Source organism: Uloborus diversus, chromosome 2 (assembly GCF_026930045.1).
Source record: "Uloborus diversus isolate 005 chromosome 2, Udiv.v.3.1, whole genome shotgun sequence".
Classification (NCBI taxonomy): Eukaryota; Metazoa; Arthropoda; class Arachnida; order Araneae; family Uloboridae; genus Uloborus; species Uloborus diversus.
The window spans coordinates 196,279,443-196,299,119 of record NC_072732.1 but is presented as its reverse complement, the minus strand read 5'-3'; the positions used below and the strand labels follow the sequence as shown (position 1 = coordinate 196,299,119).

The window sequence follows — 19,677 nt, the reverse complement described above, 5'->3', positions numbered from 1 at the left end:
TTCAATTCTGAAAATGTGATTGGGGAGCTCCACACCTCAATTTCCATGGCATCATATCAGGGGTCTGTCCAGGGTTTTTCACAAGGTCCGTTTTTTGTGAAAAATCAAATAATTTTGCGAAAAATGAATTAATTTCGTGAAAAATCAAATGCTTTCACAAAAAAAAAAAAAAAAAGTGTTACAATGAAATTTTAGAATTAGAGATGGCACAAACTGCATCATTTAAACTTTAAGTTGAGTGTTTCCCTCTTCTATGTTGAGAATATCATTCTGAGGTGTTTTTCTAGTATTTGGCGGGGCCGGCGGCATCGCTCTTTCAAGTATCTACCATTCAACATTACGTTAAATTATACTAGATATGTTTCTGTACAATATTTAAAATAATTGTAACAAAAAAGGAATTTTTTTTTAAATTAAAAAATAAATAAATAAAATTCAGACAACGGGGTTCATCTAACTTTTTGACCCAAGACACTCTTACAAAGCACAGAATTTCGTTTTAAACTTATAAATTCCATGATTTTAACAAAAATAAAAAGATATTTTATTTGTTTACCTCTTAACAAAGCATTGAATGTCTTTGTTAGGAAATTTTCGAAGAAAAGGTGGAGAAGATAGCTTTGTCGTGTTCCAATTAATAATCTCTGTGTAATCTTCTGCTTCGAAATTTAGAGATGAAATGACAAAGTTTCTAATGCTTTTGCCTTTAGAAACAGACTCCCTGGCTTTTAAGACGTTTTTAAACGCTAGTTCTCTTATGTGCCTCCTTTCATCAAACACCATTGCCATTAATAAGTTTTCGGGATTCGCAAAGAAAGTTTTTCTTTCAATGACAGGGTAAACAACTTGTTTTAGATTGTCAGGTAAGTATCGACAGGTTTGAATTGTTATGTAAACATGAATGACACCGTCTGTGAAATTTTTGCGGTTCTTTATTTCTAACCACACCGGCATGTAACATCTCAAAATGAAAGTCACTATGTCTTTTAACTCACCTGATGGGATCAATACACTTACGTACAGTCTAAGGACTCCTCTGTTTGCACAAGTGAGCCATCTGGAATGTGAGAGTGGGCCGGGGCCACGATTTGAAAAATCAATTGGGCAACTGCCACCCTTTATTGCCTGAGATATATCTAAAAGATATCTTTGATCCTTGCTCAAGCACTTTCAGTTTACATCTGGAATTGTACAGTCAATTGCTTGAAAATCTATTACTGGCAGTTTTTCGCAACCTCTGAGTTGTTCTCCTGTTGGTCCAGAAAACGAATTTGAGCCAGTTGTTCCACCATCCAAATACCGAAAAAGCTGGCGAAAAGGCAACTCAATGAAATGTAATAAACAAATAGCCCATTGCAATGGTCGTCCAATATAAATTTCAAATTGACGAATCGCGCCACTTTTACACCCAGAATTGATTTTATTACCATCGTAACCTACGATGGCTAAATCATCCAGTGAAATTCTTTGTTCATTTAGATATGAAACAATGCTATTCACTATGTCTTTGGCTGATCCAGAGTTTGGAGACATGTGGCCAATATAAACGGAATCATGTTCCTTGATAATAGAACACTCTTCTTTCACTGTTCGCCGAAATTGCTTTGATTCAATCTTATCTATATATAAAGTATCATCTTTTCTTCTGTCAAAATAAATACCCCGAACGGAGTCTTCTTTAATGCCACTTTGCAGATCTTTTCTATTTTGGCTCTTTTCTCTCCTAATGTTTTGTCTATCAACAACTTTGGAAGTATCTGTTTCAGTCACTAAGCTAATGTCTTGAAGCACACTGAATGCTTTGGCAGCAGTTGCACGATCAGATACGCCGTAACGATCGCTACTTAGTGCCGTAGTTTTCAGCTTAATCCTCATCTGCCACCAGGTTTTCTTCTCTGGGTCGGTTGACTTGTAATCATTATCAGTTTCTCTCTTGACTGAACAACTTGGTTGTTCTTCATTTGAAAGATTACATTTAATTTTTTGCGCCCCTATGTCCTTAACAATGGAAAAACTCACTTTCGTGTTATTGACTTTTCTAGCTAACTCAAATCTCTCTTGAAAGCAACTTTGAAGTACATTTTCATAAGTAGGGAGCTTATTTGTTGGCAAATCTCTCGGGTGGCCAAATATAGGGCACTCAAAGAATTTTCTCGTAATTCTCTTCTGCAAAGATGGATTCATGTTTGAAACACATTTAGCAGAGCAAATCGACTTCACACGCACATTAGAAACATTGAGAAATACTGATACCAGCACGACTACTTTATTCATTTAAGTAAGATACCTAATAGACACAAGCCAACTAAAAAGCTCATAAATTCAAGATTGTGAGGCGCTAATAGGGCGTATTTGATGCATACACTGTACTGAGCGGCTTAAAATAAGTCTCACGGGATTGAATTGTCATGTCGACAATTTCACAGGCAGGTTAATACTAAAATATCACATTTGTTTTATAAACAAACGTTCTTCCATTAGTATTTCATACCGAACTTATGAGGATCGTTAAACTAAAATAAAAAAAAAGCTGAAAAAGGGCTTAAAGTTTACATTTTTTCAAACATATAGGTTCGTTGCGCGATCGGAAGATATCCTTTTATTTCAAAAAGATATTTTTTTTGTTTTAAAGTCTTCACTAAACGTAACTTCTCCATTCTGTAGCCTGAAAAAGTACATTGAACCAAAAATGTTAAAAATTCGGAAAAAAAACCTAAAATTATCAACTTTTTCGATTTTTTAGGCTTGTTTCTGGATCGGTATTATTCGATTTCAATTTTTTTTTTTTCTGAAGGCTTTACCAATCGTAACATTTCTGTCTTAGAGCCTTAAAAAGAAACATTAAAGCAAAATTTTTGAAAAATCACTAAGAAAACACGAAATTTTCCATTTTTTCAAATATTCAGGCTCGTTGCGGGATTGGAAGATATTATCCGATTTTTAAAGTTTTTGTTTTGTTTTATAAGTCTTCACCAATCGCAACTTTTCCGCACTATTACGATTCGAAAATAAAAACTTTGTTTTTTTCGTTCCACCCTAATATACATATACTAGAAGACCCGACAGACGTTCTGTTCAAACTCTGTAAATTGAAAAGTTGAAAAATTTCATTTAACTATCAAGTGTTTGAACTTCTTTGTTGACAAAAAAGAGTGAAAAGAAAATGTTTTAAGCTGCTTGGTGTCAGAATGCGTATGGGCAGTTCTCAAAAGGTGGGAACAAAAAAGTTAACTTTGAACAATTTCAAAAATTTTCAAATTTGACATCAATTTTGCTTTTATTCTATAGTATGCATACCTGGAACACAATATATGAACATGAAAAGACAGCAGGTATTTGTAAAAATTGTTAATTAGCAAATTAAATCAGCAATCTGTAGGTAACAGATTTTGGACATTGTTGTCCTGTAGGTAACGTATTTTGGACATAGTTGCCCTGTAGGTAACGGATTTTGGACATCATCATAATGCAAGTTTCACCATTTTTGACAATTGTCAATATGATTTTTAACTTTTCCAATGAAAATTTTATTTACTACTTTTTGAATTTTGCAATTTAATAGCAAAGAGGATGTTAATGAAGTACTTGAATGGCTGTACATACTGCTCTTTACATATAATAAAGTTTTGGAATGATTTTGAATAAGTTGATGAAAGGTTAAAAAAAAAGCTTCATGGAAATAACTATACAGACTCGTAGTTTGATTTATTGAGACAAATAAGGAATAAAAATGGAGACAAATAAATACGACATATACATTTTTAAAGGAACAATAAACAAAATGTGCTTTAAGAAAGTAATAAATATTTTTACACAAAAAAATGAAATTTTAAATGCAATGTTTTAAAGGCACTAAGTTTGCAAAACAAGAAAAAATGCAGACATGTGTTTCTGTGTTACAGGGAACCTTTTTTTCAATGGCACACGCATGTGAATTAAAAGGCATCAAACAAAAACTGTTTTCATTTTTCTTTACATTGAAAAAGCAATTCCCTTTAATCCAGAAACACATGTCTGCAAATTTTTGCTAATGCTGTCCTTTTCTAATGCTGTTGCTGTTAAACTTCAGTTTTTTTTTTTTAAGTTTATTTACACTAAACCATTTTTTGGATACAGTGAGCTATAATTTCTTTATCAAAAGAAAAATCTCCTCTTGTAGTAATAGGATGAGGTGGAGACGTTGATTTCAGAAGTATATCTTCGTACTGCAGTTCTGCAACATCTGTCTTCTCTGGGTAGCGAAATCTATTACAATTAATATCACCTTGAGGAGTTAAGAAATTTACGGAATACATCTTAACACTATTAATGGTTGTGATTTTCTCAATAACTCCTGGTCATAAATTTTCATCATATATGACAAAACACCAGTCACCCATTTCATATTCTTCATTTAATTGTGGAGACCCAGTATCTGGAGCAGAGCTGATTATAGAAACAATTTTTTGTTCACCGGCTTCTCTTGTGACACATGGCTGCAAATTTTTGCAGTGCATACAGAAACACGACCTCGGTCTTATTTCCACAAGTCCAATGTCATTTGTTGCTCGAAGTGCGTGAATTTTTTGAGTGCCTTTGACAGTCTTAGCTGGTTGTCTGGTCACTTGTCGAGCATGATCGATTTCGGCTTTTTGAACTAAAATTACTGCCCGCTCAGTTTTAAATTTTTTTCCATTCTGCATTGATGTTGGCATTTCCTGGCAAATCTGGACAAAGTCTTCCGCTGACTGAATCAGGCAACCTGTATGGACAATTTGCCTATCAACCCATGTTTTGATTACTACGCCTTCTGCATCAGAAGGCCCTTTTGCATGTCGAGAGCCAAAAAAATGGTGTTCGTAGTCATGTTGAAAGGTTTGAGGGTATAGTGAATAATCAAAAAAAGCTTCACAACTTTTATATTGGCTGGCACATCCATCAGATCATCCAACATGACGCTTGATTTTTAGACTTCTTTTGGTTATAATATGGTTAACTACCTTGGTACGGAACACATCGGCTGCAAAATGATCATGTACCAAGTCAGATGTAACTAAAGTTACACCTTCCCTTATAATTTTCTGTGTTTGGGGATCTCGATAAAAACATACAGTAGGATGTAAAGTTATGCCCTTATTATCCCAGTATGACGATTGAGGGTTTAACTGGTATTTGACTCGAAAATTTTCTGAAAAGTCCTCTACCGTTACCAGCCATTCGTCACATAAGTTATCGATCAGAGAATTAAATTGCTTCAACTGCCACATTGCATTAAACAAATGCATACCAAAAGGTTTCAGTTCTTCACGTAATTCGCTCAGTAAAAGTTTTACATCTCCACATTTTTGCACTAAGTCCTTCACAATTTTAACTTCTTGGTTCGACTTATGTGACTCTGATGATTTCAGAACTAATCGTTCAGTTTTTTCATACCGATGCCACTTTGTTGGAACATTTGCACAACAGTTTTCAATTTTATCCAATAATTCGATATTTATTTTGTTTTTACAGTCGCCACACTCTCTTTCAGCACAAAGCAAAGACCTTTCCTGACACATACTTAGTTCATATAACTCATATACAGTGCTTGGCAATTTCGGAAAATTAGGCCCATTATGAGGGGCAAGGCGACGAAGACAGTTCAATTTGTACAATAGATTCACACAATATTCACACATGCATGTAATTAAGTCTTTTGACCCTGTAATTTTTACATTTTTAGGCCGCATTCTTGCAAAACTGCTGTAACCTATACAGTCCTTTGGAAATTCCTTTTTATATCGATTGAATGCATTTAATATAGTGGTTTCCATTAGGTACATAACTTTAAATTTCTTAACTGTTTTTTTGCACGGCAAAGGTCTGCTTATGTCTCCTCTTTTGTAGAAATTAATAATTTTTTCTCGAGGAACTTTCAAAACTTTATGCTTGTATGGTACACTATTTATAGTTTGTTTTGATCGTTTAATGATCTTCAGAGAAACTTGAGAAATGGTTTTTAACATTTTCATCCTGCTTAAATCTTTTAAATTTCTTTTCTGTTTTAAGATGCTAGCCTGTGTCTTGATTTCTCTTTCAATATGACTTGGATCTTTTGTCTTCTTAGGGCTAGGTATTCCAATTTTTCTTAAAGCATGCTTTTTTTCTGTTGAACATGACCGGATTAAACTTTTTATCATGCTTGCATATTTAGTAGGAGATTTGGGCAGGCTTTTACGTATCCTTGATGTTCGGGAACGTACTGATGGAGATATTGATGAGTGAGAATTAATAGTACTGACACATGAAAGCAATTCCGCTTTTGAATTTTGAAGATCTTTCTTTGCAACAGCCACTTCTGTTTTAGAATTTTTAGGCTGTATTTTTATTGCAGGTACTTCTGTTTTGGAATTTTGAAGCTGTTTCATAGTAGCACGGTTACTTCTATACTTCTTTTCCCTTTCAAGAACCCTTCTTTTCTTTTGATGGCTCATTTTAGCCCTGGATTCTCTTTTCCTTATACGATCATATTCTTTTCGTTCTTCTGGAGACATATCTTTAATTTTCTTCTGAAAGGTTGAGCGTATTGCAGTTTGATTCCCAGCTTTTCTTTTTTCACGCAACTTCTGCATACGAAGACGGGCTTGTTCTTTTCGAATGGTTTTCTTTTCTTCAGATAATGTGTCTCTTGTTTTTTTATTTCTTGCAGCTTCCTTTATTAAATAACATTTGTATTTCTCTGGATTATTAACTTTCATTTTCTGCAGATATTTTCCAAACGTAGAAAGTGCTTCTACCAGAACCTCACTTTTTGTTCTACTTCTAGGAAACATAATCTCGTGTGAGCATTAAACTTTGCAATAAATCCGTTTTTAAATAGGTATTAAAAATCAATAATGACTTCAAAAATCATATAAATACACGTTAATTCCACAAAAGAACTTAACTAAATTGTTTAAAGAACTTTTTCAAAACATGTTAATTCACAAGACTTACTATCTCTCAAATTTCAAGATAGAATGAAAATAACCAACTGATATTTGTTCACAAATCAACTGCAGACGATTTTTTTAAAACTCTAAAAAATTCGAGAATTAAAACAATTATTTAATTTAAAAATGATACAAATGTAAAAAGTGACATCAGTTTTAATAATGAATATTCTTTCTATTGTCATAAGAATTAAAACGATGTCTTAAAAAAAATATTGAAAAAAGAAATTGGTATTTCTATTTCGAGATTGTTCAATTATGTTTCCAAAAGAAAGGAGAAAAAAAACCCTAAACTAATAAAAGCGGGAGGGGGGGAGGGAATTGCTAGCGCAGGTGATAAAGTCGCCAAAAGTGGTACAGCTGACGATAAACTACATTTGTCAAACTGGAATTCCCCTCTGGTAACCTTTAGCGTATCGTATACTGTGTTGTCGCCAATATCGCCAGCGGAAGTTTGCTTGGCGATGTTAGCGCAAAATGGCTTTCGTTCGATCATAGAAAGCCATGTTACTACTGTAATTTATGCATTGTTCAATGTGTAACGTATTAATTATGCAAAATACCAATGGATTAAAGAAGATAACATTATAACAACCTTTTTTTATTGAGGTTAGAAGACAGTGGAGCATCAAAAATTATGAATAAACGGACAGAATTATCGGCATCAAGATCGTAACGCGATTTGGACATCTCACATGTATGTTTAAGAAAAATCATTTTTCTTCTAAGATACTGCATAAAAGCTTATGAAAACACTTTTAAACAATTGAAAATTGATTCTGAGGATCGATAAATACCTTTAAAACGAAAACATCATATACTTAGTTCTCAAATAATAGCATTTTAAAGATCGCAACTTTTGGACATACATCAAATTTCAAACTTACGTTTTTTAAAAATCATTTACAAAGTAAATAATCTATCTTTATTTTTGTTATCTGTGTAAAATATTAACAAAAAGTTATTCAGTGTAAGATTCATACCTTTAATTTTTTTTTTGAAACGTATGGAAATAATTTAAAAAAATTTTTTTTTAATGGTACATTTGCTCAGTTAACGTTTTGGTATGTCCAAAATTGTGCCTTTTAGCAAAGAAAATATTTTTTTAAGGGCATTTGAAGAGCATTTTTTCCATAATTTATGTCAATTTTTGTCTCTATACAGTATTATAGTTTAACTCAAAAATTTTTGAGTTAATTAAAATGAAAGTTATTTGGTGTTGAAGCTTCAAAGTTGAGGTCTGTGTTTGTTCCCACCTTTTGAGAACTGCCCGTATATTGATTACAACTTGATTTATCTAATGCCCACTGAGCAGCTGTTATTTTTTCTCGTGTACTTGAAAGATCTTTATAGAATTTATAATTTGCTCCTTCAGCCATACTCAAAGGATAAAAATCATCGTCAGATATTAAGTGTAGAAACTAACTACCCATCTAAAACAAACAGCAAATCCCGCTGCAACGTTCTCCACATGAAAAAGAATAAAACAATCGAAAGGATATCATTTGAAAAAATGATGAAAATAGAAACAGTTCCCTGAATAAGCGAAAACCACTCACCCCCTTCCCTCCCGATGTAAAACAAATATTCTTCAACTTACATGAATAAACTCTTTAAAAACGAAAAACAATTCTTTGCAATTTAAAATATTTCGCGAAATGAACAAAAAATACAATAAATTATATTAACAGAGCCTTTAAAGTGTAAACAAATAAACCCGCAACTCTATTGCTTATGGCCGAAGTCGCCAAAGCACCACGTTACTGTAATCCAGCCGATCAGTGAGCGAAACCAACTCTGACCGATTAGTGGTGCGATCTCTTGAATGAAAACTTTTAAATCCCGCTCTCTCGCTGAGCATTCTCACTTGCTATCTTAGGGGATATTTCGATAATTGGGAATCTGGCAATCTTTCTTCATTGGCGTTAATTCATTAGCTTTAATTCTCCAGTGCCTGCGCCAGAGGTATTTTTCGCTGCAAAGCTAAACAAAGAAAACGGATAATCTATTTACATAGGGTTACTATAAATCAGTAGGGTTACCAAAATAAAACTATTAACGCCAAGAATGAGATGACCGCGCCATATTCCCAATTATCGAAATATCCCCCTATCTTTCTCTGTGTACTTGAATGATCTTCATATATTCCCAAATTTGTTCTTTCCGCCAAAGAAAAAAATCTTCCTCTGCCTTGATCTTTTGTGTACAGAGCTACCTTGTTGTAATTTATTTGGATGAAAATAAAAATTTCTTTCGTGTTTACATTCCACTGTCTTTTCCTTTAATAATGTACTGATTAGTTTGATAATCCTTAAAGTATTATTGCCATTGGTGCCGAAATTCGGATGGGTTTGTGAGTGGAGAAACAAATGTTGCTAGATAAGGTACTTTTGGTTAGTGAAAGAAACCCCGATTTCTTCCAGTACTTAACTTTAAAATAGCATATCACGGGAACTAAAATCGTTGCTTTCAAGAAATGAAGGCTTCACTCTATCTCCCTACGTTTTATCTATTCTTCATTGACATATCACAATAGGAAATTTCATTAGAAAAAGCAGAGCTGATTTTCTTATTGTCCTTTGGCAACGGGCTAAATATTTATTTTAGTTCTCGCTCAACAATAGGTTAAAATAAATATTAATCATTTGGGAGATATAACCATCCAATGGTTAAATTAATTAATTAATTAACAAAAATGTTTCTGATTTGATCCATCGCGCTTCGAAACCATGCTTGCCACAACTTAATTACACACAAAAAATTTGATCAAAATCGGTATAGCCGTTTAAAAGCCTTATTGTGACAAACGTCCGCACAGAAGATTTTTATCTATAGGGATATGTCAAAAATTTTACAAAAAAATTATTTTTTAAATTAAAAATAAATAAAGGTATGATTAATCAAGTTGGAATTTAAACAAATTATACCAATCTATTACAGTTCTAGTACGCCAAACATAAAAATTTTTTAAAAGCAAATAAAACAAATATACAGGAACATTGCAGACACATGTTTCTGTGTTATAAAGGAACGTCTTTAACAGTGCATAAAATGTGAGCTAAAGAATGTAAAGACATTTGACAAAAAAATACGACTTTTGTCGGATGCCTTTAAATCCACGAGCTCATTTTGTGCATTAAAAAAGGAATTCCTTGTAACGCCAAAACATGTGTCTGCAGTGTTCCTGCACTGTGCTTTTAACGTTGTTTTATTTGCTTTTATTTTTTAAGCAAAGGTATTTTTGCATTTCTTATAATTCATTAATAGCAAAAATCCATTTTTAATATAAAAATTTTATATTTTCTATACTTACTTTTTTGCACAATTTTTAACTTTGGAAACATTAAAATAAGGATTTATTCCAATGAAGCATTTCAAACTTCATTATTCCCAAAATTTAAATTTGACTTGTAAACTTAAATTGTAAATGATTGCAGAATATTATATATGCTTGAGCTTTTTATAAATTTTTATATGTCTTGGACAATATTCAATTTTTTGCAACTACTCGGTATTGGCCGAGAATCTGATCAAAATTTGACCGAGTACCGAGTACTCGGCAAATTGGCCGAGTAGTTACCGAGTACTCGGTACGTCTCTAATAGTAATCAACTAAGAAAACTGATTCTCAGTGTGCTTTACTTTATGCATGTTAAGTTACTCATTTGAGACGAGAAGGATTCATCGATAAATATTTACCTCCATAACTAAATCCAAAGCTTCGATTAGTGCGAACCACTTGTTCAACAGTACACAAAATGACAAGAAAAGAACATGCAATTACAGAATATACGTTTCATAGATGATCAAATTTCCAATGTTTGTTTGCGGATAGATCTCCGACCTCTAGTGAAGTCTTATTACATTTGAAATCAAGCCGATATCTTTGTATTGGAAGAAAATAGCTTTGTAAACATGCCTTCCACGCAAAGCATTTCCAAATTTTGAACAGAGCGAGTGTTTGTTTTTTTTTTTTTATTCAATATTTGGTAATGCCAAACTCTTTTAACCTAATTAGTTTTTAAGTTCTTTTCTCATGATTATAAGCAAAGGAAGTGTCTGCTACTCCTCGATTTTTCTAGCAACCTTTGTAGTAACTTGGCGTGGTTTCAGACGTCCTCGATATTTGGCGATCGCGTTCGCGTTGTTTATTCCAGCGAAAAACAACTGCGCCTCGTGCTTTTTCGGCATACTTTCCTATATGGATAGTATTTTAATGATCTAATTATTGTAATTATAGAGGAATGACTATTGAAGTAGGGGCGAAGTTTTCCTCATTTGAAAGCTTACAAGACAAATTACGGAAGAAGAGAATTTTGTGCATTTTGATGTGCAAGATTCTGCTAAATTGACGAGTGATGTTCATATTCGACACGTTAAAAACATGGAAATGTCGAATTGGTGTATTACAAATTAAAATACACCAATGTTTTTGGCGGACGAGAGTGCCAAAAAAAGGGAAAGAAAACAAAAATGAAAGGAAATCTATAAGTGAGTATAAGTTTTGTGTGTTGACCAGTACACCGAACTTACATATAAGAATTATAATCTAATTTTCTTACAAGTTGCTTCCTCTTTAAAAAATAATACTACGTTGCATGTATTAGCTGTTTTATAAGGTTATAAATAAAAACTGCTCAAAATGTCAAAATTCATTAATGACTCTTAAGTTTGCCGATGATTGGTTTTATGAACGTAGTTAGTCACCAAAGAAGATATCTATTGTTTTTGAGACCTCGATTTGGTGTATTTTTAATCAACATTAATGTAGCTTTCTGTTTGATAATACATTTATTGCATTGACTGACATTTTTTGTACTAAGAACTCCTACAGCTCAACAGGCAATTAAAATAGCAATAGGTAATTATTTTATACTTAATGCCAAATTGCTTCATGTAATATCTTTTCAATAGTGTTTTACAGCTCTTTTACTGTGTGTTATTCTTGTTGCACTGTAATGTTTGTATTATATTCCTGGCTTCTCTTTTCTTTTCATGGCAATGCATTACTGGGCCAGTTTTTGTGAGGCTACTTTTATCTAAATATGGACAGCATCTTGTCGAGTAGATGTAAATAACAGCTAAATCGTTAGTGATTTTGACCTGGAGTTTATGGCAACTATGACGTTAGGCAACTGCAATGGTTTGACGTCATGAACGAACGAAAAGTACCCAAGGATAATTTGGTAAGGCAAATTTTAATAATTAAGTTTATTTTATGTTTCACAAAAGAACTAGATAAGTGCCCAAAAAAACAGTATTGAAAACTTCAATTCTTAAAGAATCAAAATATTTATTTAAAAATTGATGCACCTAGTTAATCTATTACAAAATTGTTTCGCTCGACCTTGCATGTCGATAATATGATTTGATGCGGGTAAAATGTTACAATGTATTTAATATTTCGCTATTGAGGTGTAAATGATGTTTGATGCACTTTTGAATCTATTGGGAGACCTGGAATCCTATTTTCTCAAGTATTAACCTTGAAGAGGCTACTGCTGAAGCACTGATCACAACTGGTGTGTTTATCTTATATGTCTGTGAGCACTCCTGGTTAAAATGCATTGTGTGCAAAGCATTTCCCCGCTTGACATTTGGTATTCTTGATTTTTTTTTCTATGCACAGAAAGCAGAAATTCATATTAATTTATTATAATTGTTCTCCTTTTGGATGCTATTCTATATTGTTCATCTGAGTAAGTAGAAACGTGGTGTAATACACAACAGAAATATAATAATTTGTTTATGAAAACAGTGAAAACTCATGCATTGCGTACTATTAGATTGTGATGCATTGTAACATTGTTGCATTTAAGATTTAAATTAAGTTGTTTTTCCCCCCATAGTTAAAGAAGTATTTTGGGCGTGCAGCTTCAGAAACTGAATTCCTTACTGAATGGTACATGGTAGAGAGATTTGGCTTCATTTACTGTCAGTCATTTCCTCTGCTTGTACTTTTCAGTTTAGCCTGAACCTGAAGAGTAACAACTGAATCAACAGAAGTATGGATCTGTATGATGTTTCAAGGGTTTTCATCTGTAAGAGGTAATCAAGTAGAAAATCATACAACTTTAGTTGTATGTAGTATTTTTAAAGTAGATAAAGTAGTATTTTTACTTATTATCTTAGTAATATTTTTAAAAGTTGATAAATGACACAAGCCTACATGAACTTTTTCCCATGTATTCTAACTTGTGATTGTTTATTGATTTGTGTTCAAAAAAAGTTAAGCAGAGTAAGCTATTAAAAACAGCTTGTTAACCTATTAAAACTATTAAATAAATGATTTAATTAGAAATAGATGAGAAATATAATACAGTTGACTCTATCTAACGACTTTCAGGGGACCACAAAAGAATCGTACTTAAATAGAATGCTTCTAAAACTGCAGTGGAGTATCTGGGACTATGAAAAGTCATTCAATAGAATGTCGTTAAACAGAACCAACTGCAATTTGATATTTGAAAAAGGAGAAAAAACAATGCATTGTGTATTATTCCAGTATGATTATGATGCATGGCAATATTTGTGCATTTAAGTTTTAAATTAAGTTGTTTTTTCCCCCTCAGTCCAAGAAGTATTTCGCATGTGCAGATGCAAAAACTGAAAATTTCTGACTAAATGGCACATAGTAGAGAGATTTGGCTTCATTTGCTGTCATTTCCTCTGCTTATGCTTTTCAATTTAGTCAGAGCCTGAAGAGTAATAACTGATTCAACAGAAGTATGAATGTGTGTGATATTTCATGAGCTTTAATCTGTAATAAGTAATCAAGGAGGAAATTATTCAACTTTAAAATCATCAAATAACAAGTGTACATGAATTTTTTTCTTATGTTCTAACTTTTTATTATTCATTGATTTGTGTTATGCAGTTGACTCTAATTCTAATATTTTTTTATCTCATAGATTTCATTGGGTCCCTAACTCTTGAGAAGGCTGTGGTTTCTTCCCGTAACTCAAAGGTTATAGCCGGTTTTTTCAGGACTTTGAGTACAGTGATTGAGAGTTAACTGTACTATGTAGTATTTTGTCTACACATCTGAGGAGCAAAAGCTAACTGTGTTAGCTTTTGCTAACTGAGCTGTTAGCGAAAAATAACAGCTCAGTGATGATGAAAAACTGTTACGCAATTTTACTCCATATAGAGATGTTTGGAGCTTCTTTAGATCACCTGTTTCTTTCATGTCTTAATATCTCTTGCCCCATCTTTGTTAATAGCAAACATAATTTTTGTAAAATAGTTTAAATGAAAATTCAGAAAGTAAATTTTTAAGCTCAATGGAAGACTAAGTTGGAGCATATTCTTGAAGATTTAAATCTTGGATCCTCCTTTTTCTAGATATTTGCCTAGAAGCTTGTTAAGACATCCTACGTAGAACATTGAAGGAACAGTGTGAAGCAGGATAATGGTAGAACTAACGTAACATTGGGGCAAAATATTGAAATTATTCTGTGTAATTTGTCTGCTTGTCATCAAAAAAGGGTGGAAGTATCTGAAGACATAACATGCCTCATAATTCATTTAAGAGGAATTGGTTAATTTTTAAAAGGTTTTTACCATATTGTTTGGAGGCTTGCTCCATTTCCCTTGATCAAATCCAATTTGTTAAACAGATATATTTCTGTTTCATTCATGAAGAAATAAAGATTTGATCATTTGAATTGGTACCTACTATGTGTATATTTTTGGGAGCTATAAATAAAGTTCTTGTATCAAATCTCTGTGTCTGTATATTTAATGTTTTCTACCAAATTGTTATAAATTTTCTGCAACCTCTCAAATTAGCTACGATATTTTTTAACAGCTACATCTAGCCATTTCATTTAAATCTTAGAAGTGTGGTGGAAAAAAAAAACATTTTAATCGTTTGAAGTTTGGTTGCTAATATTGCAAATAAGTGTTGGTTCAGTTATGTTAGGACAAATGATGAGTAAAAGAAATTGTCTCGGACGTGCACTGCTCACGGATCCTTCAAGTGTGCATATTGGAGAGGATATGCCTTTCTTTTTCAAATTAATACATGATTTATAATTATTTAGCTGATAGCCCTCACACATTTTCACTTGTTTTAGTTTTAGCCATGATTTCTTAGATTTCAAAATTTTGTTTCTTTCTTCTCTTTTTCAAGATTCTGTCTTTTTTTTTTTTTTCAAGCATTTGCAGCGTAGCACATTCTAGTCAAGAGACCCCACATTAATACAAAGACCACACACAAACTTTGATTTCACAATTTTACTTCAAAACGTATAAATTGTTGTAACTTGAAAAAAAAAAAAAGGCCCTAGCATTCATTTGAATTTTGACGTCTTGATTTCAAATTATGTTTTTCGAAATCATAAATTGCGATAGGACCCTACTCGTTGAGTTTCTTGTTTCTATGTATAGAATGGAAGTAGAGGACAAATTCACACTCATATCATGACCAGTGATTTTCTAGGTTAGGTAAAAGGAGGCATATTCTTAAAAAAAACTAGTAATTAGGATGAGGTAATAAAGATATGACCAAATTGCACTCGTGCACTTTTCATAAAGATTAAACTTACAACGTATAATGTTATACTTTTATAATTACCAGAATTAAGTATTTTTAGATGTTTTTCCTGAAAATATTTGATTTTACACAAAAAAAAAACCTTTATGCAAAAACTATTTGAGATAAGCCTTGAATGCAGACGATTTGTAACCATGACGACGAAAATAAGTCTCGCCAAATAAATATTTAAAACATAAAATTTTTATTCGTTTATAAATATTTTGTTAATTCCCTCATTATTTGGGGTTTGAGTATACATATTTAATGTTTGTTTCCTCCTATTATGGGAAGAAAAAAGGAAAATAATTTTTTTGATTAATTTTGTATTTAATGACTCAAGAATCTCAACGGAATATCAATTTTCCTTGATGTGGAGTTGAGATACGTCCATTAATTAGCATATCGATCGCTTAAATTTATTTTACCGATTAATCTTTAAAGAGATTATTCTTGGCGCTTCCCCTCCCCCCCCCCCCCCCCCCCCCCTACCCAACCTAAACTCCAAATTCGACCTACAGAATCTGCTTTTCCCACTTCTGTAATGCGCTAAGGCAGTTGTTCCTAACTATGACATGAACGGAAAAATCGCACTTTTTTTTCTTTCTAGGAATAAATGGCTTTGAGTTATTTATTTATTTTTTTTGGACCAACGTTTCAGGAGAGGTTTTGTCACCAACCCTAATCTATGCTAGACTGGCTGGGAGTTGCGCCCCCCCCCCCCCAAAGGATGAATTAATTTCACTATTTTAGTTATTACTTTTTAATTGACTTTTCTTTTGCATTTTTTACGTAGTTAATTAAAAAGAACACAAAACACACACAGCATATTTGCTTGCTAAGGAAGTATTACTGGAGTCAGAGGCTCAGAGTTGCAGAATACATTTAACTCACTAGTTTCGAATTCAAGGGAGCGTATTATCGCGATTCGTCCACTAATTCTTCTTTGATGGAATCAATAATTATTTTGATTTTTTTTTAATTTTATTTATTTTTTTTTTTAATTTGTAGGCGCACCTAAAAGAGTCATTTTGATCCAGGAACCTATTTGCGATTCTTTTTCAGCTTATAAAAAATGCAAAATGAAAGAAATCATATGGTAGTTTCTTGGAAAAACCATGATTTTTAATGGAAACGGCATGTAGTATCAATATGTTATCTCAACTGTATCATGGTTTCAAGAACAAATCAGCAATTGTTTTGAAATTCACACAAAAATAGTTTCTGAATTCTTCAGTAAAACTTATATGTTATGATTTTCTTTATAAATTAATTTAAAAAACTTCAAGTGAGGTATGGGTTTATTTACTAACTTTGCCCTTTTGTTATAACCTTAACGGCAATGTTCCTGAGTAAAACTGCTCATTGTCTAGCATCTCGGTGAAATTATATTGGGTTTAGTATTTAAATGGCTTGAAACATTAAAGATGTTTTCGGTTCATGTATTTCACATGTTTTCGGTCTACATTAAAAGTATATTAGTGCATAATATTCATGTACTTCGAAGTAGATTCCTCGATCTAAAGGAGAAATAAAAAACATTCACTTTTAAAAATAAAGTCATTAAAGCTTTGTTATGAAACATCAAAGGTGACGCGGGGGGGAGGGCTATTCAATTTTCCGTACCCCCTCCAAATGATTTTTCTGTATCCGCCCCTGCTGGCTGGTCGTCGTATTCGTATTAGTTAATCAGCACAAAGTACTTTTTTTTTTATCAGGGACAATTGCCACAATAGGCCATATGGTCGTGGGGAGGGAGGTTCAGGCTCGTTATTTGGACAGTTTGGTCTTAAAAAAAGGTAGTCTCCGATTGAAAAAACTATAAGATCTTGAATGAAAACTTAAGCTCTGGCGGTCCTGTATTGGTAGCCCAATTTTTTTCTTGAAGGGGCTCTGTTTTTTATTTTACTTTAAACTGAGCAGGACCGGATCTATAAATTTTGTGCCTCAAAATCTGTAGGGCCATTCCCCTAGTAGTATGTTTGTGACGTAATTAAGTCTTTGTGTAGTTTTTTATTTATTTATTTTTTTAAATTTTTTTCCCCAATTTCTTGGGACATTGGGCCCCCCCGCAACGCGGGGTGTGCAGGTACGCAGATCCAGCCCTGGAACCGAGGACACTCATGCTCCCCTCTCCCATTGTACATATATACAGTAGGGGATTCATAACTATATCGTCCAAAAATAAGCTGTGCTGACTGTGCGTAGATCAGAAACACGGTTACAAAGCAAGATTCATGCTTAGGAACATATGACGTTAACGTAATGCTGACGCGCGATATGCATACAAAGTCAGAAACCGAAACAGAGGCAGTGTCGGATTTCTCTCCTGAAGGAATACTAAAAATGATGCTGAACAAAAAAAGTCAACAGTTTCGGAATAGCATCGACCTTGCCAAAATGTTCATTAAGATAAAGTATAGTTGACATTAGTCCAAAAATTTTTTTATAACGGGGGGGGGGGGGCATCGACCCCTCCCGATCTCCAAAAGTGACTATCTTGGAATGAAGAAACAATTTAATAGTATCAAAAGAGTGCCTAAATCTTTCTCATGAGCGATGTCCTAACTCCATTTAACCCCTTGATATATCATATTGATCCCGGAAAATGGGAGCCCATATGCAACATTTTGAGAAGAGGGGGACCAGATATTTTCCTCATGGTGTAGCAGGATATATTTTCCCCGTGGAAACCGATTTCTGTAAAGATTAGAGTTATTAAAATTTGACATTTTTAATAACTTATTCATTAGTAGCTAGAGAAATGTTAATACATTTTTGCGAAGAAAAAATACTAAAATCAAAGAAGTTCTGATTTCCGAGGGTGCCCACCTGGGATAGGGGGGGGGGGTCATGGCGCATACTGCGCCATTAAAATATTTATAGGGAGGGGTATTTTTCTCATTTGGGGGAAGGAGCTCAATATTGAGACGAGTGCGCCCTTGCCCTTAGGGTGACGCCTCTGTGATTTCTATAAGGGGGAAGAGGGGAGGGCTTGAGCCCTCACTTGCCACCCATATGAGCGTCTATGACCGGAGTACCCCCCCCCCCCATAAAGAGAGTCCCTCTAAAATGAGGATAAACATATCACTTAAAACTACCCCCCTTAAAAAACTAGTTAAAGCAGCCTGTGCACCATGAACTCTCTCTCTCCGCGTATATTTCTTCCTAATAAATAACGTCAACAGTCCTGTTCAAGCGACGCATCAAATTAAGGACAGTAGTCCCTGAAAAGCTTCATTTGAATGACAGGGGTGCTCATCCCCGATGGGCAAGGGCGCATCTCCTCTCAATATCGCAATAAACACCCGAGCAAGAGTCCCCCCGAATGAAAAAAATACCCCTAAAAGAATCCCCCTAAAAACGCCATGATCCTCGACCTAGGTCGGTACCCCTGTGAAGGAGGACATTTAATACTCAAGAAATCGAGCTATATTATGAAAAGAAAAACATTCCCCAAAAGTCTCCATTAGAGTATTAAGAGATCTCCTTTCCAATACATTCCTCTTAACCATTTCCGCCCTCTAAAAATCTCCGTAGGGACTCTATAATACTAGTTCGAAAACCCATGAGAACTCTAGTACTAGTGCATTCTCCCCTCCCCCCCCACAAAAAAAGGAAAAAAGCAAATTCAAGGGAAGTCCTCATCGCAATAAGGATCCCACAAAATTCTCATACACATCAGCATTTCTTAAGGAATAATCAAAAAGGAAACATTTAAATTGCTTTCGCTTACGACAATGCCTCAAAGCTTTTGTAACATTGATTCCGAGCGTATTTCTCTGTACGCAAGAAAAAAATGGCAACCGACAATATTACTCAACTGTATAATTCGTCACGTAATTTATTTCCTGTAGAATTAGAAGTTTTTCGCCAAAATGAGCGATTATTTTGCCAATAAGTAAGCCCTACTGGAGTAGACTACGTTAGCCAATCATAGCTGCTTATTTTCGAGGAGTAGTAGCAACGTCCATAAGCAAAAGATTGCTTATTATAAAATGTAACATCATGTTTCATTAAAATGGCATATATTTTGTGTTTTATACTATTTGAATATGCTGATTTCGTACTTAAGGGGACAAGGGACCTTATACATTCGGAAAATCAACCAAATTTCACAAAAATTGTTTTTGCGCCAAAAAAATAGAGCTTAGTACCAGCTTTGATAATCCATTTTCATTTTTGCGATAT

General features: G+C 33.6%; 1 protein-coding gene and 1 long non-coding RNA gene across 2 annotated transcripts in view; one reads left to right on the top strand and one right to left on the bottom strand.

The window, feature by feature from the left end:
• The window catches only part of LOC129217604 (RNA polymerase II-associated protein 1-like), an 81,787-nt gene extending 70,879 nt beyond the window's left edge, over positions 1-10,908 (bottom strand). The window contains exon 1 of the mRNA XM_054851929.1: positions 10,650-10,908. Within this exon, the coding sequence (XP_054707904.1) occupies positions 10,650-10,655 (6 nt within the window). The 5' untranslated portion in view covers positions 10,656-10,908. The remainder of the gene's footprint in view (positions 1-10,649) is intronic.
• A 1,120-nt stretch (positions 10,909-12,028) lies between these two features.
• On the top strand, positions 12,029-14,130 carry LOC129217603 (uncharacterized). The gene is made up of 3 exons (XR_008580232.1): positions 12,029-12,136; positions 12,800-12,998; positions 13,862-14,130. It is a non-coding gene; the product is annotated as an uncharacterized LOC129217603 (long non-coding RNA).
• Positions 14,131-19,677: the final 5,547 nt, after the last annotated feature.